Source organism: Pomacea canaliculata, linkage group LG8, assembly GCF_003073045.1.
Source record: "Pomacea canaliculata isolate SZHN2017 linkage group LG8, ASM307304v1, whole genome shotgun sequence".
NCBI lineage: Eukaryota > Metazoa > Mollusca > Gastropoda > Architaenioglossa > Ampullariidae > Pomacea > Pomacea canaliculata.
In genome coordinates, this window is record NC_037597.1 from 20,119,684 (window position 1) to 20,142,464 (window position 22,781).

Genomic DNA, 22,781 nt, shown 5'->3' on the forward strand with positions numbered 1-22,781 from the left:
GTGAAATACATGGGAACTTGTATGTATGAAAGAGATAGGTAGACAATCCATATCGGATGTGTCCTTATGGCTAAAATGCATCCTGAGCTTATATCTACCAAGTAAATAACACGAACAGTGAAATTAGTGTCCTTGAGTTTTGATTTCTGTGTGATTTTCCTCATCTTTGTTCATCAATTAGAAATAGGTCCACAAATGACTGATGCCGGGACATTCGATTGATAATTATAAGATTCGAATTTAACAGTTTTTGTATATTTTCGCACTTAAGGACGCACGAACTGAATATCACCTGTATCTTGAGCATGAATACAGGCATTTCCATATCCCTTAAGGGAACTTAGGAGGACGTGCACATTTTATGTAACATCAGAGATCCGGGGAGGCGGGGCTTCATCAGGACCTGAGTTTATTTGAAGCAGCGGACGCCGTGTGAATAATTTAAACCTGACACTTCACCGACGACCCCGAGAGGTGGTGGGCATGTAGAGGAATTGATTTTGATCGCAGTTGTCGGGTGGGGAGTCCATGTGGTGGGTAGTGATTTTTGCCTTGCGGGCACGGATCCTGACGATTTACTTTCTGGTTTATCAGGCCAAGCCCAGGGAGGGACCGGAGGTAAAGTGCTGTCCTCCAACCGGCGCATGACAGGCAGATAGTCTATATAGGTGACAGTCCTAACGCCCTGAGCATCCGGCACTTCCTGGACGAGAAGAGCATTTCTTACTGGAACAACCTCCCTATTTACCTAATCTTTCTCTCCATGTAACCTTTTTTATCTATAGCTCGAGGGGATTATCAAGGAGACCCGTTCTGAAGGCGTCGAGGCCATCACGAGGGCCGGAACGACGGAGCTGAGGGACATCCCAGAAGGATCCTTCCAGAAGTACTTAGGAGCATGGCAGAGAAGGACAGAAAAGTGCATAGGACTCGAAGGGGATTACTTTGGAAACCATATTGTTTGTTGTTTGTTGAAATGTGACACCAGTCTCATTATATATTAGACACAGCTCGTAATCATGTGTTGTATATGTCTGAGCCGTACAGTCACGTGTTGTACACGACTGTTCAGTCCAGTCACGTGTTACACAAGTCATCCTCCCCATATTCTTTAACACCTGCAATATTAAGGTTATGATTAGGCTGATGATACATAGTCTAGTGGCCGTAGGCGTAGTGAACTTGAGTGGTTCACCGCGTCTAGGACGCTGAACAAAAATCCTCTCTTTCTACCCCTTGCTCTTATCTGATTAATTAGGTACCGTTTCTGCTGGGCAACGACTTTGTGGGCAAGATTGTGTGTCGGGGGTTGAGGGTGGGGTGCAGCTGCCCAACCATCTCAGCGGTGAGAAGATGAGAATCACCCTCCCACGCACAGCTCTCCCACCACATCGCTCTCTCTCTCACACACACAAGGCGGGTGATAAGAATGAATAATAGGACAAAATATAAACATGCACAACTGAATACAGAGGTCTATCGATGTAGAAGATAAATATAACTCGTAAAGGCGTCGTTAGAGAAATGCTGTACGAAAGGGTGAACTTCCCCTGTCCCACCCCAGTCCCTTGGCCTGGCATTGCACCCTTGTCAAAGGCAGCACCCATCAAAGTGCATTCCTCCCCTCTGCCCCTCTCCATCTTCCTTGGACTGCTTGTCTCTGGCCGCGGTACCTTGGGACTTTCCCAGTGTACCACACCAGTGGGGATCACACCTGCTTATGCTCGTTATTCATTTCAAAAGACTTGAAATAATCGGAACTGTTGCGTGCGGCCAATGCCCTCCCGTTCTGCCTCGTGGATTCCAAATGTCGTTTCATCTCGCTCTGTCGAGATCTTGTTACATTGGCGATGTTTATTGACGATGTTTATTGTTTCAGTTTCCGGCATGAAGACAACGATGAGGCGGTTTGTTGTTGTTGTTGTTTTTTTGTTTTTTTTTTTTGTTTTTTTTTTAAAACAAAACTATTCGTGATATAAAGGATTTGTCTGCCCAAGTCTTAACATTTAATACATATTAATTATAATGTAAATGTAAACATATTATCGTTTGCTCGTAGCCATGGGGTGGAAGCTAAGTTAACACATATTTCATTGTTGAAAAAATGTATGTTTATACTTTAAGATTCATGGCTAATATATACTAAAATATCCGTATCTATACAACACACACACAAATGCACTTCCTTGATATCACCTGTATCTACACGCCCGTTACATAGAGGAGAATGTAGGCATCGGAGAAGAAGAACAGCCTTCAGGAGGAGGCTCCCGGTGTTGTCTACGAAGCCTTGTGGCCGCCACACTCGCAGGCAACTGCACGCCAATCATCTGTCACGTGTACAAATGTTTTTTTCCATTTTTTAATTGATGTCATAAAATGCCGCCTAGTGATCTGATGAAATGTAATCCATTTTTATTACAATGCGAATGGCTGCTATTAAATTCGATGGCGCAGACGTGATGTAACACTTTAAACGGCGTTTAATGACCTGGTGAGAAAGTGCACGAGGGCCTGCTGATGAGGATGATAGACTGGGTGAAGTATTCTTTCTGGGGGGGGAGAAGAGGAATGTAGGGATGTAACCCTTACATGATAAGCTTTTCTTATGTCGCCGCAGGTTGTAGTCTCATTAGAATTTGTCACCCGTGCAGGTCCTTGTGTGCAGCGTGCATTTCAACTCGTGTGCATGGAACTGAAAGCTGTGAAGGAGGAGGCCTGTATGGGCGATCGGCTTGACCTTTAACCTAGTCTGCCTTCCCCCGAACTTCTGTCTCCACCTCCGTTTGACACAGATTCCGAGAAATAAAAATGCGCCCACCTTAGTTGGTGATCAGATCCTGTTTATGCTTGGGTTGTATAATTATTAGCCTTTTTATGACCTGGGGTATTGTGCCCGCTTTAGGGAGTAGCATCTGAGTACGAAATAATATCCAGCATCTGAGCGCCGCTAGGTGGACAAGCCGCCTTATGCACGTCACACACGTCACCGATAATGGGGCGTCACCCGGCCTCCGAATCCCCAACCCTTCATCTCGCCTCTCCTCCTTGACTGCCCCCGTGTTTATGTCAGTTTTCATGACGTGGTCTACAGTCTACCCTGATTAAAGAAGAACCTACAGTGACAGTGATTTGTAGTCTCTGTTGGACAATCTCAAGAAACGTATAAGGTCCAACCGTCTTCAAGACAACGGTGGCTTCAATTAGTCGAAATCAAACTGCGGATTTTCCGCTGGAGATTTTTTTTTTTTTTGAGTGAGATGGGATGGAGGAAGAAGGAATGTCTCGATTGAAATTGGATAAATCATTTTGACAGACAGCAACTTAATTAATATTGGCCACCACGCTCATGCGACTGAGTCACACCGAACTGTGAGGAGGGCTGTAGGTGTGCGCTGCTCCTCCAGTCAGTCCTGCACGTGGAAACAGAGCGTTCTCCGCGTGCTGTCCCTATGGCCACCCTTATCAGTTCTCTCACAACGAGGCTGGTATATTAAACAGTTGTCACGGCATCTAGTCTAAGAGTAATGGTATTTCTGGCATGCTCTCACTGGATTCAGAGTTGACTGGACATAAGAATTCACACGACCCAGCAGGTGTCCTGCAGCTGACCTCAGGGCAGAGATTCCTTCCCATCTCACATCTACTTTTAGATGGTATCTGCCTCATCTTCAGCATCCAGCACCTGACTTGAAGACGAGCTAGAACTGCAGTTAGAGGACATATACTACAGTCAATGTGGCTGCTGTTGGGAACAAAGTTTTCAGCAGTACCTACTGTGAACTCAAGAAGACAGAGCTTCATTGAGAGATGCCAGACGGCGTAAATGAAGAATTGACTTCATTTTCTTCTGAACAACACCACAGCCGCTGCTGATGCTGTTTCATCAGATTTTATGCTTTTCCCCATCCCATGACTCTGCATCCCAGTTTCCTCCCAGTTTTCGTTTCCTTAGAAACAAAATGTTTTCAGGCACTTTTATTGATTCCCGCGGTAACGAGATTAGTTACAGCGAGAAGAAGGCTTCTCAACAGACATGATGCTGGACTGCCAGCCAAGAGGTCATACGCCTCCCTCTCTCTCCCTCTTTCATCTGAGCTATAAAGAAAATAGCTAACACCCTCTTGCTCATACATTCTTGCTGACATCCATCCAGAAGAAATCACATTTTATGATTCATCAGCTTCTCCTGGAAAAGGAAAACAGCAATTTTAAAAAACCTCATTTTCAGCCATCCTGGCATCCTCCCATAGGGTGGTTCTAAGCTTTTCCTGGATTAGAGCGATCATGCAGCAAATTAAGTTACTTGATGTTAACGCATTTGCACTGGCTGTGCATGCATTAGGCATGTGCTTACTTGTGTTAAATGTTGTGAAAACTCTTTAAGCTGTTTAAAACTATACTTTGTTGATAGAGCTTTCTTGCCCATACAGAATGTGTTTCTCGTTAAGGTGTGATTATTTCTATCTTAAAAATAATTGGATTCTTTTTATTACAAATAGTAATGATATTCAATGCTTCATTTATTTATTCTTTTCTTTGTTCATTCATTTATTTGTTAAACCATTCATGCATTCAGTAGTAAAATCAACTTCCACAACAAATGCCAGAATGCCTTGGACAAAGAAAAGTTTTGTAGACGCAAGAGTGACCAGAAATATGCAGATGAGATAGAAATGTATAGGTGGAAGGTTGGGATAGACGTATATGTAGGTGGGAGAAGGGGATAGAAGTATGTAGATTGGAGTACGAAATCGAAGTATATAGGTGGGAGGAAGGGACAGAAGTATGTAGGGGATAGAGATATGTAGATGGGAAGATGAGGCATAAGTGTGAAGGTGGGAAAAGGGGACGCATTCTTAAACAAAGTGCAGTCGTACTTGAAAGCACCATTCACAAACCCTAAGCCACTGAAATCTGAAACCTTTACCACAGGAATGGTCAAGGTTCAGGCCCAGCATGAGAGGAGGTGAGAGGATGTGCCTGTAAGTGCCTGGAGGAAAATGGCATTGTAGTTAAAGATGCCCTTTCCTGTAGTTTTTCTTGCAACGTAAGCAGGAGCAAGACCTCGGGTGTGGTCAGAAGGTTTGCACTCTATGAATTTTTACGCTCTTTGTTTTGGCAATGAGTTGCGTATCATTTATTTCATTGTGTCTTTCAGTGCATTTTCTGTGGTATGCTAATGAGATTAGATCAGTAGATTTGGTCTGCATGGTCAGGATGGGCTATCCATGATCTGTTCAAAGTGACAAGTATAGAAACATTTTGCTCTATCATTATGATAATGCAGTTGACAATGCACGTCTGTATGCCTTGTTCTCAGTCCCAGGCAAATCAGATAAGCATGGGATGGGACGTAAGGCATGGTGGCATGTTCATAATACCTTGTTCTGACAGTTATAGGGCATTGTGCATAAAATAATCTTGCTCACGTTATAGGGTCATGAGGTATAAAAGTGTCTAAAATAAAGTTAGTCACATGGTAGTGTATCTCACAAAGGTGAATGTTAATGTTGGTGAGTCCATGAAGATGTGAGTGATAAATCGTTAATGTTTCGGCTAATATGTTGGTGAGTCATTGCATGCTATACAAATGCACCAAGTAATAATTTTATGATTGCTCAAACATAAAGTGGCACGTGCTACAGTTGCTTCATGGGACTTCAGAAGATGCTATTAAACTACATCGTGTCTGTCTGAGTGTTTTTATAAACAATCTGTAAACAATTGAAGCTGTATATCAAAAGATTATCAACGCAGATCTAATGGCAACATCAGTAGTGAGAGGTACCTATAGGACCTCGACATTTCTGAGAAATAGATACTTATTTTATGGGCCCTGTACACCACCCCAAGGAAAAAGACATTCTTGTAGTGTCTTTTTACAACTTGCTGGAGTCTTGAAACCCTTTTCCACTACATTGACACCAAAATAGATATTTTAAGCTGGTTTGTCATTCACTTTCTTGAGCATAACATGGTTTTTTTTTGTTGACTGCAGCTATTTTAATAGCTTGTGATTATTTTTATTTAAAAGTTGTATCTTAAAGGTCTCTCTGATATTTAAAGGACCTGAGAATATATTTTTACTCAAACTCTCTTTTGTTCCCCTCCTTCGTCTTTCACTCTCTCTTTCCTCAAAATGATAGCCATTCATAGCAGAAAGTAAAAGAGTACCTATTCTGCATGTGCAGAATGAGAAGAGGCTGAACAGCGCTGTGGTTGACACAGGGCCAGATGGGATACAGGTGGTTCATGGTGACATTGTCGGCGGTCGGTGGATTCAGAAAAATGAGATGCCCATTCCACAGAAAAAAGAGATCCTTGAGCCACCACTTCTGGTCAAACCAACCAAACCTGTCATCATAGAACCCAAGTTACCCAACCCTGACAGTAAGGAGGGAGAGGATCAAACAGACAACAAAAAGGTCATTTCAAGTTTTTGTTTATCAGTTGCAAGAATAAGCACTTTTCTTATACATATATATAGCCTTCTTTCATTATTTTGGCTTCACTTTATATGCGTGTGCATGAATGCATGTATGATACATGTGTCACTTCAGGCCATGTTTCACAAAAGTCTACATGCAAAGCTATGAATCATTCATATCTCTGTTATTTGGATCTGGATATGATGTAGGTTTTGTTAGAAAATAATTTTTGACAGTTATTTATTAATAGCCCATAATGTCTTAGATAAGTAAATGTTCATACAGTACTTTTGGCTACCAGCTGATGGGGAGAAGACGTGGGTGTTTTGTACAAAAGTGGTTCATGATATTTGCTATTTTTTGCTTCTGTTTTTTTTTTTCTGATTTGACAGTGCCATTGACATCATAATAATAAATCAAGTTTATCTAAAAAATAAAGCATAATGTCCTCATATTGGAGAGTCATTTCTATGGCAGACAATCTTTCATATCAGGTTACCTGGGACAAGTTTGACGATAAAACTTACATCAATAAGAAAAGGGTACGCCCAGGTGACGATCCTTATGCTCGCAACAAGTTCAACCAGCAAGCTAGTGACAATGTCCCCACCAACCGCAAGGTACCCGACACCAGACATATGAAGTGAGTTTACTTAATAACACTTTTTGATCCTCGTTTAGGCTGTATAATGTTTCACTTGCATTTTCCATTCCTGAAAGTGAGAAATGTGTGCACGAGACAGATGTTGGTCTCATTTGTCCCTCCAGATGTTTTGTTATCCAGGTAGATCAGTTTCATTTTCTACTCTGCTGGGTTGTTAATGTATGCTGCTGTTGGTTTTATTTCATCTGTATGCAATTTCGCAGGCCACCTGACTAAATAATGCTGTTAGATTCGTCTCTGGATATTGACCTATTTACTCCTGTTGTCATGCCATGTGTGTAAGGTAGAGACAGTAGAAGTCCCATGATAGGTGTTAGAGCCTTCAGTTGTCTTGGGGAAAGTTTTTGCAAGGACAGTGGCCCATCTCCGTACCACCTCACCAACACTCTTACCTTCCTCAACCCACTGCAGAGTCAAGTATCCACTCCACAGCTGGCTCAACTGGGGAAGTATGCTGCATCCCACGGGTATCGAACCGGCCTGTGTGCAAAAATGGATTAGAATATTAGATTAAAAGGATTGTAAAAGATTGATTATTATGACAGTTCCTTCTAAATGATGGTACTCATGGGGCAGAGGCATAAATGGCTGTCACAACTGATTAATTCATGAGATTCAGTCTCCAGGTCTGTGTTACTCGAGCATTCCAAACTTTTTATTCAAACTAAAATGTACCTTTATGGAACATTCACCTGGTAACATTTTGAAAGTTACAGCTGCAGTGCAGTGTAATAGACTCACAAATAGGACACACACATGAATCAGCATGGAAAGAGTAAGGTAATGATAAACACCATTGGATCCAGCAATGGGGGTACACTGAAGGAAGTGCAGTCCTTCAAGTAACTGGATGCGACCATTTCCAAGGGGGGTGGCTGTTGCTGTTTGTCTCAGGATCATGGCAGCAACAGCGTGAATGGTCAGGTTCAGCAAAATTTGGGACAGCAGAAGTGTCAGCTTCTTCACCAGCTCAGACTTAACAAGTCTCTCCGTTGTGCCAGTCATGCTGTATGGCTGCAAGACATGGACCTTCCTCACAGAATGGAGCAATGGCGCCAGGCATTCGTGCTTTAGGAAACTCTCCTATGGGGAGCAGAAAGTAATAACTTCATCGCAGTCTGGTCATCTACTTGATGGGTTCCAAGGAGCCTCTGCTCACTACCGTCAAGCGGTAGAAGCTGGTGTGGTTTTTTTCATGTCATCCAACATGACACCTTACCAAAGACAGTTCTCCAAGGGTACATTGAAGGCAATCGATGACTAACATGAAGGAGTGGACTGGTTGTCCAATGGGGAATCTTCTCATATGGGTGCAAGATCAGCCCTTCTGTCATACGTTCACTTTGGCTTTATCCCAGCTTGTCTTCCCTATGACTGGTAGCTCCTTCTTCTTGTTCCTATTTGCCCCCAGTGGAGCTTAGGGCCACAACCACACCCCGCCATCGGACACAGTTGACTGGTAGCTCCAGTACTAGTTAATGGATGAAAAGAAGTAGACATGATAGTGATGAAAGAGAAAAATAAGAGGAAAAAAAGAGGTTTTTTCATGCAGAAATTGCAGACATATATCAAAGAATTGGCATATACTGCTGCATAAATTTGCTTAAAACTACTCAGTCCACACCCATTGGCCGCTGAGTCTGCGTGCATACAACATATTTATATGTGCATGCAGATATACTCAAGCATAAAAAAGCTTCTGGATTTAATTACAATAATTATCATTGAAACTAAGTTTGCATGGTAAATGATCCCTTTGCAGATGCAGATCAAAGTTCTGGCCTGAAGATCTTCCATCAACGTCAGTAATTATCACCTTTCATAATGAAGCCAGGTCAACATTAGTCAGAACAGTCATCAGGTGGTTATATGTTCCCCTGTGCCACAAATTTTGGACTATAAGCCACGACTTTTTTCCCCAGTTTTAAACCCTTCAGCTTAAACAAAGATGTGGCTTATTTGCGGATTTTACTGATTCCGATTAATTTTTCTATTGAGCTCTATGCTAAATTGTTAACTGTTCACATTGTTACAATGTTAACTGTTCACATTTTAAAAGCAGCCGCATACAATTGAAAGCATTCACATCAGTTGCTGAAGACACACCCTCATCATGCCAACAATGAGATGAAATGTCTACGATGCAGCTTCCAAGTTGCATATATTTGCAGTTTATAAACCAGTGCAGCTTATTTGTGAATAAAGTAGAGATTTACACAAATTTAGTGGGTGTGGCTTATATACAGGTGCACTTATAGATCACAAAATTTACAGTAAGTTAATATCCCTCATCTACCTAAACCACTGAGGCCCTGTCTGTTGACTTGGTACTTTTAAGTAGGTCTCATCTCTGTGCCACACCGGAGACTTAATTATGTTAATGCAAAAAAAAGTACAGATGTTTTTTTTCTTTTTAGAATAACAAATTTGAACATCTTGTTGTCTTTTTTTGAGGTCTTTTCTGATCATATACGTCCTTCTGTGTCTGATTTTAATAATAACACCAACTGTAATAATGTTTATTTATATAGCATTTGAAGTTTTTATTGGTTCAAGTGGTGTTGTAATTTGAAATGAAACTTTTACTGTTGATGTTGTTTGTCATGTTTTAATGTGGGTCAGTGCTCAGTGAATAACCAGTATTAAGACAGAGTGCTATACGAATGTAAATATTATCATTTCCAGTGTCTTTCGAATGAGCCCTGCCCACCTTATAAAGGAAATTATCTTGGTGGATGATTTCAGTGATGATCGTGAGTATTAGCATCTGCCTATCCATCTGTCCGTATGCTTGTGTGTGTGTGTGAGAGAGATATATATATATAAAGAAGGACTGTAAGAAAAGGTAGATAAGTAGTTTCTTGCCTTTCCAAGCTAGCTGTACTCCTACATTTTTATTCTTTTCTTACAGCATCTGATGGTTTTGAGCTTGAAGTTATTCAGAAAGTGAAAGTTATCAGAAATGAAAAGAGAGAGGGTAAGTTTCATCCAACTTTCAGACTTGGATGTTGTTTTATGGATTACATTCTACTGATGTCACTAATCGTTGTTTTCAGTCATCACCATTAAATCTACAGTGATCCCCCTTTCTGCTGGAATGTAGCGATTCTTCTCATTGTTCTTCATTCTACATCTTTGTAACTCCATCGTGGATCTTGTTCAGCTCAATGAGCTTGCCTTTTGCTGAGATATTGTTCTATATAAATTCTAACTTCTTCTTATTACTATCACTCCTGATAGCATAAAAACAGTAATCAAACAATCTTAAATGTATAAAACATATAAAACACATCCAACAATAGAGAAAACATTTATAATTTATCAACAAGTTGTGTTTGACTGTTGAAGTTTATAAATACCAATTCAAAATATGCACGGACATATCTCAAAAGTACGTCAGTCTCTTCTCTTACTTCAGACAATATTTGTAAAGCTCATTGAGTCTATTGTACAGTGGAGAAATGTGCTTTATAAACCTCCATTATTATTATTAACCTTCATGACGCTTTAAATGCAAAACATTATATGTAGAAGCATGAAAATGTTGTTATGCCATTATTGGTTTGTGTGTGTAGGGGGTAGGGTGAATATGTGTGTCTCTGTGCACAATCACATGCTGTGCACACTTGCCTGTTAACAGGTCTCATTCGATCTCGAGTAAAAGGAGCAAATGCAGCCAAAGCTCCTGTCTTGACATTTTTGGACTCCCATTGTGAATGTAACGAAGAATGGTTGGAGCCATTGCTTGACAGAGTGAAAACGGTCGGTGACAATTATGCACGTACACATGCGCACACGCTATCATTACATATACGTACATCTAAACAGCCTGTTATTGAATAGGGCTACATTTACATGTAATGCTCTTGGAACAGATAGGTTGGTAAGTTAGAATTAAAGGCTCTGGTCCACAGGAAAAGAAATAGAACCCATGTGATTTATGCATAATTTTGGCTGTAAAGATAAATACGTATCAAACTTAATTTTTGTTTGTCTTCAGGATAGAAAGAATGTTGTCAGTCCTATTATTGACGTCATCAGCATGGACAACTTTGACTACATTGGAGCATCAGCAGATCTTAGAGGAGGTACAGCTTATGTCCTTTCCTACTGTTGGGCATTTTAATGAAAACCTATTTTCCTTTCTTTCTGTGAAAGATTTTGATTTGGCAGAAAATAAGACCAGTGTTAAATGACAGAAAAAGGGAATGTAATGCTCCTGAAAGGTTTGAAGACTTAATCTGCTACAGCCTTTCTGATAACTTGTTAAACACTGTACGTAGTACTTGCAGAACTAGTCTACCTTGATGATGAAATAATTTTCTATATTGACCAGGTTTTGACTGGAACCTGGTTTTTAAGTGGGACTACATGACATCAGAAGAGCGCAACAGAAGACTGTCAGATCCTATTTCTCCCATCAGGTCAGTTTGTCATGAAACAGCAGTGGTAATGATTCCCCAGTGATTCCAGAATATAGCATTTATGACAGGATACTGATTTTTTCTCACTAGCAAATTTTTTCAGTTGTCACAACAGCTTTGTGCTAGTCTTTTTTACTCATTATTTTAAATCAGTCTTATGGACCGAATCCTTTTGACTGGTGTGCAGTATGTGAATAGTTATGTGGAAACAATGTCTTGGTGGTGAGACATGTTTGTTGGATAATACAGATTTTGTAAGGTTTATTTTTTTAAGTGAATGAATGAGTTACTGATGTCGTCATGTAAAGCTGTCTTATTTCAGAACACCAATGATCGCTGGAGGATTATTTGTCATTGAGAAGAGCTGGTTTGAAGAGCTTGGCCAGTACGACATGGACATGGATGTGTGGGGTGGAGAAAATTTGGGTAAGGCTGTGAGTTTTCAGATGCTAGAGGAATGGCTGAAGAGCATTGCAGCCTGAAGGTCTAGGAGCAATGAACTGTAAATGTTTCACCTTGTCTAAAGCAGTAGGTGGAGCCCAACCTGCTACTGCCTTTTACCTTTCCTTATAGACCAGGTCACAAGTGATCAAAGGTAAAAGTAAATCCTTTTTTGAATTTACTAGGTGGTCAGAGGAAGTTTTCCAATCAGAGTCCCAGATGAGCCGCAAACTGACAACCTTTTGCTCCAGAGTTGAACAAATTAATCTAGAAACTTGACTGTCTACTTGATCAGATTATTATCATACTAGTCATCTGTTTGATCCGATTGTTGTCATCTTAGTATGGTAATCTTATCTGTACTGAGGCAGAGAACATTAAACTAAATGGACTGGGTTTTTTTTGTTTTTTGCTTTTCAGAAATCTCTTTTCGAGTGTGGCAGTGTCATGGAGCACTGGAAATAATCCCTTGCAGTCGAGTCGGCCATGTTTTCCGCAAGCAGCATCCTTACACATTTCCTGGAGGCAGTGGAAATGTATTTGCCAGGTGACCACCTTTGATTCCTCATAAATTTCACTTGGTTAATAAAGTCTTCTGCTTTTTAAATTTGTTTATTGTAGTAAATTAGTCAGTTCTCATCAATGGATATCATATTTGATCCATATGCATGTCTTGTGGATCTTGATCTTTTGATAAGAAGAACTTAATGCTATAACATAACAATTGCTATAAGCATTCTGGGTTTTACAATTTAGCCAAAGGCAACATATTTCCATGCAAATTTGTTTTCAGAATTCAATTTTTAAAACCATGCTGAAAAAGGCTTATCTTAATCATGTACTATGACTTTTTCCAGACCATGGTCATTTATGCAGTCTGATAGCATAATTAAGTAATGCAAATCATGCTTTGTGTGATTTGATAGGCTGTATTAGGGGCTTGTGAGGTCACAGTTCTGGACCATTCGAGAAAGAAACATCATTTTCTCTTCTTTTGAAATTTCTTTTTCATCAGGAATACACGAAGAGCAGCAGAAGTCTGGATGGACAACTACAAGGAGTTTTACTTTGCAGCAGTTCCATCCGCCCGTAATGTGCCATTTGGAGAGTAAGACACTTATTGATTCCTGTATGTGTGTAGACACAGGTCATTGTATTGACATTTGCATTGTGTTCTGAGGAGATAACAACATTGTACAGTCCTCATGGTCTAGTGTTTTGGATTAGCTTTGGTACTAGAGGTAATGAAAAAATAGAATATATGACAAGAATAATCATCTCAACAAAAGATATGCACTGTGTGTGCCATGTCTTTCGCTCCTCTTGACTAGATCATTTCTCCTCTAATATATGGACACTTATCTACATGAGCTGCTTATTTGCATAAATTGATCAAGCAATCTATAAACTACAGAACTTACTGAACAGCAAAATAGATTATTGTGTTCAGAAATATTCTGCCTTAAGACACATTACTTAAAAATATTCTTTTGTGTGGATAGAGATAGCTAAGTATTTTTATTTTTGCCTTAAAGACAAAGTGGGAAACATCGTGTGCAAATATAGTTACTTTTTGGCTGTAATAAGGTTTGTAAAGCTGGCTTTATAACTGTATCCTTTTTCTTCTGCTTGCAGCATTTCACAGAGAGTAGCACTTCGAGAACGACTCCAGTGCAAACCTTTTAAGTGGTTTCTAGAAAATGTTTACCCTGAGCTCAAGTGAGTCATTGTTGTTTCATTGGTGGTAGCTTTGTTATTGTTCTTTTTCTTTGAGAAGAAGCTCCTTATTTTATTTTTCTGTCCCAACAGATCTCAGCTTCCATGCATCATTAAGGAGAATCATTTTTAGTTTAGTGGTGAGACAGATTTTATAACCTCTCTTGCCCACATGATTATGAAGGAAGTTCATACGAACCGTTTGTTTTCCTTTTCAAGAGTTCCTGGTGCCCAGGATGTTGAATTTGGCAGCATACAACAGGACGGAAAATGCATTGACACACTTGGTCACTTTGCAGATGGCATACTTGGTCTGTATGTCTGTCACAATGCTGGTGGCAACCAGGTATAGTAATTGTTGTAGTAGTTGAATGTAGTAACAGTTCCTCTTCATTCACAAGTAATAAATTATTTCATATGCTTTTAAAAAGAAAGTAATGTTGATGTTGATGTTGATGATGCTGTTGGAGGAGGTGGTAGTGGAGGCAGCACTAATGATATCATCATCACCATCATCATCATGATGTTTGCTTACAAGTAGTTGATTCCACAATCTTGATCCCTCACTCACTCACATATGCATACACATATGTACACATATACACTCACATATGCATACACACACTCTCCCCCTTGCAGTCAAGCACAGTATTTCAGCAATAATACATATAACTTTGAAATGTCATAAGTGATTTAGTAACATATTGTGTGTTCATTTATGTGTCAAGAGGCTTTTATTCTGTAAAATGTATTTTCTCTTCCTTATAAAAAAATACAGGGGTCTGAATGAATAAATTGTGTCTGTAAAGAATGTAAAATATTGCTATATAGTTTCCTATGTATTCAGACATTTATAGTTTAAAATAGGACTGAAATGTTTCTGTGTGTTGCCATAGGAATTCTCTCTGACCAAAGATGGTAACATACGACACCTGGATTTGTGCATCACAGCAACAGGTGTTATGAATGGATCGGTGTTGAAGATGTTTCAGTGTCGTGCCGACAACTACCTCCAGGTTCACACCCACTTTTATTTATTACCTGTTAGCAGGGTAGATTGTGGTACTTTAAAATGTGTACACTGTCAAGAAGTATGTATAAATACTACAAATTTTAATGAAGGACACAGCTCCATATAAGGTAGCTTTAAACACATAAATCACACAGTAACTCTTTATGATTCCAAGGTTCAGAGTTTGAGAGCTGTTTGCTCAGTCACTAAGTAGACATGATTTTTCATGCTCGTGAACTGTAAAAAGTTCAGCAGAGAAGGAAAGATAGACATATGCACACACAGATCGTTTTAGGGTTGACATCATTCACAAAATGATTTTGAAAGCATTGCTGTTTATTATTTAAACATTTGCTCCTTTGTTCATCTGTGCATCTTACATTTAAATCTTAACTGAAATTTTTAGCAACCTTCCTGTTCATTTTCAGAACTGGGAGCACAAGGATTCAGTGCTGAAACACAAAATGCACAACCTGTGTATTGATAGCTCTTTGGTTGAGAGTGTTGGCCTTGTTGTCAGGACCTGTGACCCTATATCCAAAACTCAACGATGGTCATTCTCACTAAAGAAGGGGTAGGCCACACAGTCTGCTGTACTTAATTCTTTATCTGTGATAAAGAATCTTGTTATTTAAAAAAAAAACTGCAGCTCTCATTACAGCATTTGTGAAAACCTTGATGGTAAAACATTTCACAAGACACAGAATCATACATCATACATCTCGTGGTTCATTTTATTTTCTTTAATGCTGTTTCGGAACAGCACATGTTGCCTATAGATAACCACAGCTAAGAACTTGCATCATTGAACTAGTCATGATAATGGCATTTGGTGGAAGAAGGAACAGTTTCTTTCTAGTCATTTTAGTCGTTTTCCTTTTTAATATATACATATAAAAGATAAATATAAAACAATATAAATAAATTTTGCCACATCCTTCCTCCATGCAACTAATTGTACATTATTCTGTTACACTGCAATACAAAACTGGAGTTTGCTCCAGATGTTGCTATGCCCATTTACTTTAAGATTTAAATAAATCGTGATACTTGTTTGTGCCATCTTTTATAGACTGAAGAAATGAAACAAAGTCTACCTTCATAGACTGGACTGAGTCAAATATTAAAAATGAGAACATTTACATTATGTCTACATTTGTTTAAACTCTATAGAGTTGTAATAAACTACATGAATATTATTTATTACAATAAAAGTTAATTTGTATTGTTTCAAAAATAGGCTTAGTTTGAGGACGGTTACTACACCAATATTGTGAATTTTTTTAATGGATATCTGTTTATTCTATATGTAACTTCCAAAAAAATATAAAACCAGTTTTAGGTTAAAGGAATAGACACAAGCATAACCTGATAAACCACTTTTTAAGTTTTACAATATTTTATAAATTGCTATTGTTTTATCCATTTTTACAAAAATAAATGCATCTTTTATCCTTTTACCAAAAAAACATTGTTTAATTATATTTAGCTTGTCAAAATTTGTTTGTTTTGAATTAAGATAGTGATATTCTTTCTGAAATTATCTTGCTGCTTACCGTTATCAACATTTACCATGCCCTTGCTATTACTTTGAATGAAGACATTTTTATTTTAATGGTCTATAGATGGTTGTTACTGCTGTCAAATATGAATAGTTACTATTAGTGCATTTATCATCTCATTAATTTTATTCAGTATTTGTCAGATTTTTGTTATTTCAGCAAGCAATTTGATGTACTGTATATTCTGAACAACGAATTTTCCTGAAATTTTCAAGGTGTCTTTTGCTGACTGGCAGGTTAATCAACTGAATTTAGAATTTTAGCAGGCAAAGTAATCAGAAGCAAACTGCTATACCTTTATGCAAGAGAAGTTAAAGAGGACTGGTTCTTCTTTTAAATGCATTATTTACATACCTTGTAGCACTTAACATTCATTAAAAAATGTTTTAATTTGCACATGATGCCTGCTGCAGCAAGGTGCATTACTAGCTGCAGCAAGCCACAGTGATTCAGTTGAGTTAAAAATTTGTTAAGGGGTTTTTTCAATATCCCCTGTGGTGTTCATTTAGAATAATTATTTCATGACAAATCAAGAAGCTCTTAAAAATCTACAAAATCTGTTTGTTTTACTTATCACTAGATTTAAGAACACCCGTAAGCAGTCCAAGATTCTTTATTGTTGCATAAGGCACAAAAGACACTTAGTGTGTGCACGGATGTTAATACCTTCCCATACATTCTTCAGGATGATACCGAAGAAATAATTAGGGGAAGCGAATAACCAAGGTTAGAGCCCCATATCTAATTCTGAGGCATGTCAGTTCGATTCCTAAGGGCGTAGTCATCTTCCCAACTGACCCAGCTGTCGGGAATAGGTACATGACTCCATCAAGGATTGGGAACAGGTTACGTAGGGAGAGATGGACACCGCCGTCAAAACAAATAAACAAAAAGCTGGCTACAAGAATAGTGCAGTCTCTAACACCTCCAAGCAACTGAGAGGTCAGGAGACATAACCAAACTAAGGGGACATCACCAAACTGTCAAGCTTCATCGAATGACTATGACAGTTCTTTATTAACGAGAGGTAAAATAAGCAAGAAAATGCTTTTTTCCATTTAGCCCTCATCCTTAATGGGGAAAAAAAATAAATAAAATGATCAAGTGATTAAGTATTATGAGAATAATTTTTAGTAAACATAGAGGAAGGTGAATATGTACAAATGTGGTGGTTAAGAAAATATATATATATTTACAATGTTTCCTGGAGTTGGGAGGTATTCTCTAGAGGCCTCATCTAATTGTCATGAAAGTATTTAGGTAGCTAGATGGCGTCGAAAGAAGTTCAGGGAGATTTAAGAAGAATGATAAGTGCACTCACACATGCGCGAACATGTGGATCCCAGAGGCCATATAAATGGCAGCTAGAATTTTCATTGTTGTGCCTAATATTTGTAACTTAAATGATTTTTATTCCTGTGGTAAGGCTAGGTTGTGGAGCTGAATCATATCTTCAAACCTCAGTGGTAAATGTTCATTGCATTGTTAAACATTTCCCCTTGTGTTGGTATTATGTTTTTATGAGTACAATGTGTCTGATGCCCCTGTTTTGTCAGCCTTGAAAAGAGCACGTTATTGATCCCTTGTCAAGATTCAATACAAACCTACCAAGTGAAAGAAAAGTGAAATTTAGATTTTTTAAAGTTGGTGCTGTAGTGCAGTTGGGCATTTGCTTGGTGATTTGTGATTTCCTTTTTGTGTTTTTGCATTTCATCCTTATTTTTCATTATTTAGAAAGATTCTGGGATACAGCACTATAAAAGAGTATTATTTTTTCCCAACTCAGTGTACCCTGTGCTGATTTGTTGTTGTTTTTGGTTTTGGGGTTGTTTTTTTTTCTGTGGGGGAGTGGGGGGCGAGGGTTCAAAATTTATGCTGAGGAGCACAGCCATCATTAGAACACTGCTGTCAAATTTTAATTTCCAAAGCCCACTGAGAGAGAACTTTGTAATGCTTTTGTGGACTTTATATGATGTTTTGGTTTGGTTTTATCAGACATGTTGATACTTTTTGTGTCATGGATCTCATGCTGCCATCTTTTTACTGCATGAATCCTTTTGATTCCCTATTGTCTTCCATGAGTTTCTCCATGCGTTCTTTTTAACATTTCACATATAGTCAAGCCAGGACATGGTGTTATTCATAAATATTTGTGTATAGGAGAACGTGTGCTTGTTGTACGATAGTCAATCATCATTAGTCTACTGAGTGACATGGCAGCATTAAAGTGGGACTATCAGAAGAAAGATGTAAGAAATCTTCTTGAAATTGTGTATATTTCGTGAAGCCAAAATGCATTGAATATGGAGAGTTTTTGTGCTTTGGATCTTATTTAAGTCAAGGTATCATATGCTGTGTAAGTTATATGATTATTGCTAAGCTGAGAGTAAGTGCCATAAAATGTGGATGTTGCCGTCTGTTGGCTGAAGATGTGGACACTGCTATCACCAAAGTATTGCATGCTGCCCAGTGCTTGTGGATGCTGCTAAAATCAAGGTACTCTGTGAATAATACTATATATTTGTTTTGTTGGAGTTCATCAGCAGAACACCATAAATATTCCATGACATCGGTTTTGTGGTGAGTGTAGGGTATTTAGAGATGTATATTTTCTGCTGGAAGCATTCTCTTTTGAAGTGCTGCAGTCTGGAAATCTGTGAACTGTTTGAATCGGTCACAGTCACCAGTGTGATTATCTGCACTGGAAGTGAAGTGAAAAAGGACCAACATGAATGTGAATGTCAGAATGAAAATTAGATTGCCAAAATTTGTCTTTCAAGCATTGACAATGAAGAAGTTGAACTAACGGAAAAATACAGTGTCAATTGAAAATAATTTATGCATTACCATGTTGTATCTTTTTCATTTTGTTTTGTTGCTTGACTGTTGTAACAAGTAAAGTCCAAGTGCTTGGACTTACAACTGAGTGTCATTCCCATGCTTATAACATATTATGCACATACTTCCTCTAATAATGTGTGCATTTGGTATGAGGCTGTCTGTAGTATTTTAAACTTTTTAAGTCATTTAAACTTTCTTAAACAGAAACACTTCATCCATTTTTATGGCTAAATTTTCATGTGTGTTGGTAGAGTTAGAGAGGTACCCAAGCAGTGTGAATAAGTTGGAAGGAGTAAGGAAGTATCTCATGATGTGACTTTTGTTAGTTAAAGAATTTTGCTTTGTCATTAAGATGTGGCAAAACCAAGTTGATATAGCATTTCAGGGTAATTTGCTAGATGTCTCACCTATTTGATTGTAAGCTTCATTATTGATAGCAACGTTTCCATAGGCAGCCATCCATGTTGATTAATGCCAGCTGCCAGCAGGCATTGGCAGTTAACCTGAAGCTGACTGAGTATTAATGTCCAGTGTGTATCATTATATCATCTTCATTGTGCTGTTTTGATTTGTAGAATAAACTGAGTATCCACATCCAGTTTCCATTATTGTATCATCCTCACTGAGCTGTTTTGACTCCAAGTGTTTTTGAATGGATGATCTTTTCTTTCTTTGTCTTTACACATTTTGTCCTGCAAGACACAGGGAACCTCTTCAGTTTATGTTAACAAGTCTCCAAATTTCTTGCTCATAAGTGATTGGCAACTGTCTCACTGATCATTCAAATGTGTGACAGAGAATCTGGCAGATGAGAGCAGAAGGGCTTTTTTTTAAAAAAAAAGGCTAAGCACATAATTTGAATTTGAAGACCAGAGTTTTTTTTCTGTTAGACATTGTCTGATAGAGCTGATGGAGGCCTGCCTCATTTGTCCAACACAATCAGTTGTAAGCTTTTGGGTCTGGTGAAAGCTCACATGTTGAAGAGATATTAGAGATTGTTATAAGATTGCTAAAGTAAATTTGGTCTGGGTTTTAGTTGCCTTGCTTATGTATGTTCAGTCATGCGGTCTTCCCTTTCTTTGGGAGAAATCAAGATCTGCTTTCGTGAGTGAGCTTATGTTTCCCATAAGCACTGTATGATTGACATCAGATTTTAATTTGTCAATAATTTACACTGATGAAAATGGCAATTACAGATTTGAACATCAAGGTTAGTAATCCTTATTTGGGCGATAAAGAAATGACATTTTCTCACATATGAGACTGACAGGATGCGTTGCTGTTTTGGGACATATCTAAATCCATTGCAATGTGCATGTAGTCAATATGATTCTGTTATTTTCTATCATTGACAAATTTGATAATGGGACTGATGTGCTGTATGGTTATGATGTCAAGCTGTGCTTGGGGGGGGTATGTATGCATGTGCCTGTGCATACCCATGTGTGGATATCTTAGTTTTTATATATATATCATTTGAAAACAGAGACATACTTAGGGAAAACATTCAGCAGTCCTTGTGTTATTTACTGGAAAGGTAATTTAATCAAGCTTCTATAAAAGTGTTATGGGAAGGTTACCACAGATTTTAGACCAATTTTCTGTTGTTTTTCTGTTAAGCCTGCTTTTTTTTTTTTAACTGTAGTTAAAGGCAAATCTAAATTTTTTGTTCCGAGTCAACATCTGATCAGTCTGTATGCATTATCTATATGACAGAGATAATACTGTTTAAAGGTGATAAAACTATATCTTACTGTACTTAATAATTGTCATGTGTGAGACAAATTCAGCGGTTCATTGTTTGTTGTAAGATGATAAGATGCTAGAGATGATTCCTGGTGTTCTACATCACTGGTTCTCAAAGTATTTCGGACCATGGACCACTTTAATAAAGTAAAAAGTACGGTGGACCACCAAGGCCTAAAATCGCTCTGTACCTTAAATTTTGAATCTAAATTGCTGCATTTGTTTTCATTACAATTAAAAACTAAAAGTACTTTTGTGACTATTGGTATAGTAATAAGTTTACATAAAATTACATACTTTGCAAAGTACACATAAAATTAAAAATAAGGAATTGTACTGTGCTTCTAAGGTTAACAGATGATGCTGTTAAATGACACAATGCTCGCGTTGTGACATAAAGACTTGGTATGTGAGTGTTTTATGCAAATGAGCAGTTAGGCATCAATAAAATTAAAACTTTTGAAATCATTAGCGGACTAATTAGCTTATCCGGCGATTAAAACATCACTTTGCTGACATGTGATGACTGTTAGCCACAGATCACCTGACTTAAGACATAAGTGGTCTGTGGACCACACTTTGAGAACCACTGTAATCTACATCAAAGAAGGAAGGGAAGTTGAAATGCATCCATATTTTTGCAAATTAAGATTCCAGAAAATTAGTTTTTGAAATGATGAGACAATCTGCCAAGTGCAATAGTAATGTATTCCAGTTTTGTACATAGTCATAAGAATGCTAGATTACATTATTATTTTTAACTGTATTATCACACTGAGAAGTAGCAGTTGGATAGTCATAAAGTTTTCTGTATAAATTGTTATATATTCTTAGCAATCTTAATCTAAAAACTGAAATTTTGCAGAAGCTATGCTTCCCCAGGGAAAAGTGTAAATAGGACAAATAGAATTGAAATTGACAATAGAATTACATTTATTACGCCATATTATAAAATGCCTTCTTTATTTTTACCACATAAGAATGGTTTCACTTTTTATTGCAAAGTTCACAAAAACTAACAGGAAAAAACTGATAAGACTTAACAGATATGTTAGAAGAGCTGTCATTTAGCAGCTATGCCTTATACTTTGCATATGAGAGTCAATTTGATACTTAAAGGTCAGTCACCTGTGTAACCTTTCATTGTTTAGCAGATGGAACTTTTTGAAATGTTCTGTGATAAGTCTTTGTGCTTTTATCGCTAAAAAACATGACTGCTGTTTGTCATCTCTTGATATGATCTATATTGTATGCATTCTAATCACAGTTTTTCTAAAAAAAAAGGATGCTTCTCAGTTTCAGCAAACTAAATATGTAAATAACACTTTTTAATGTGCTTTCGCTTTTAGATGAGGTTTATCCAGCTTGGAGGGACAGTAATAAGAAATGTGGCTATGATATTTAGCCTAAGTGATTTTTACCATTTTATCTTTGTGGTTTGGAAGTATGTTACAAAAATGCTGTATTTTCATGTTCACAATTTAATGTGAATCACCATGGAGCTGGACTTTCACTTTCATGGTCACCTACACTTTAATTCTACTATGTTGTTGCAGCTTTATGAAGCACACACAAAATGCATCCTGTAAAAGTACTGCTTTTTCTGTTGCTGGTTTACAGCACCCACAAGGGGTTTCACATGTGATAAGTGAATACTGAAATTGCATGTGCTTCTGTTCCTTTTTTTATATGGGAAGATTCAGGTGTACCAGTTATTTTTCTTTGTATTAATTTTGTCACTCTTTCTTTGCATGGGAAGAGTCTTGTGGTGATTGGGTGTGTACATAGCCAAAACTAATTCCCTGACTTGTGATTATGATTGTTGCAGCTGGTATTTGTTGAACTTTATTGAACACGAAGTAGTTACATGCATAGTCCTCAAAATGTTTCATGTAATATGCTACTGGATTAATGACTTGAAAATCTTGACTTAAGTGTTTATGT

General features: G+C 38.0%; 1 protein-coding gene across 1 annotated transcript in view; it reads left to right on the forward strand.

The window, feature by feature from the left end:
* The window catches only part of LOC112570223 (polypeptide N-acetylgalactosaminyltransferase 2-like), a 36,696-nt gene extending 13,930 nt beyond the window's left edge, over positions 1-22,766 (forward strand). The window contains exons 2-16 of the mRNA XM_025248566.1: positions 6,195-6,428; positions 6,926-7,074; positions 8,858-8,956; positions 9,781-9,848; positions 10,007-10,072; positions 10,736-10,857; positions 11,096-11,183; positions 11,432-11,519; positions 11,842-11,945; positions 12,381-12,507; positions 12,976-13,068; positions 13,596-13,679; positions 13,896-14,022; positions 14,573-14,692; positions 15,117-22,766. Coding sequence (XP_025104351.1) covers positions 6,195-6,428; positions 6,926-7,074; positions 8,858-8,956; positions 9,781-9,848; positions 10,007-10,072; positions 10,736-10,857; positions 11,096-11,183; positions 11,432-11,519; positions 11,842-11,945; positions 12,381-12,507; positions 12,976-13,068; positions 13,596-13,679; positions 13,896-14,022; positions 14,573-14,692; positions 15,117-15,266 — 1,719 coding nt within the window. The 3' untranslated portion in view covers positions 15,267-22,766. The remainder of the gene's footprint in view (positions 1-6,194; positions 6,429-6,925; positions 7,075-8,857; positions 8,957-9,780; positions 9,849-10,006; positions 10,073-10,735; positions 10,858-11,095; positions 11,184-11,431; positions 11,520-11,841; positions 11,946-12,380; positions 12,508-12,975; positions 13,069-13,595; positions 13,680-13,895; positions 14,023-14,572; positions 14,693-15,116) is intronic.
* The last annotated feature ends 15 nt before the right edge of the window (positions 22,767-22,781 follow it).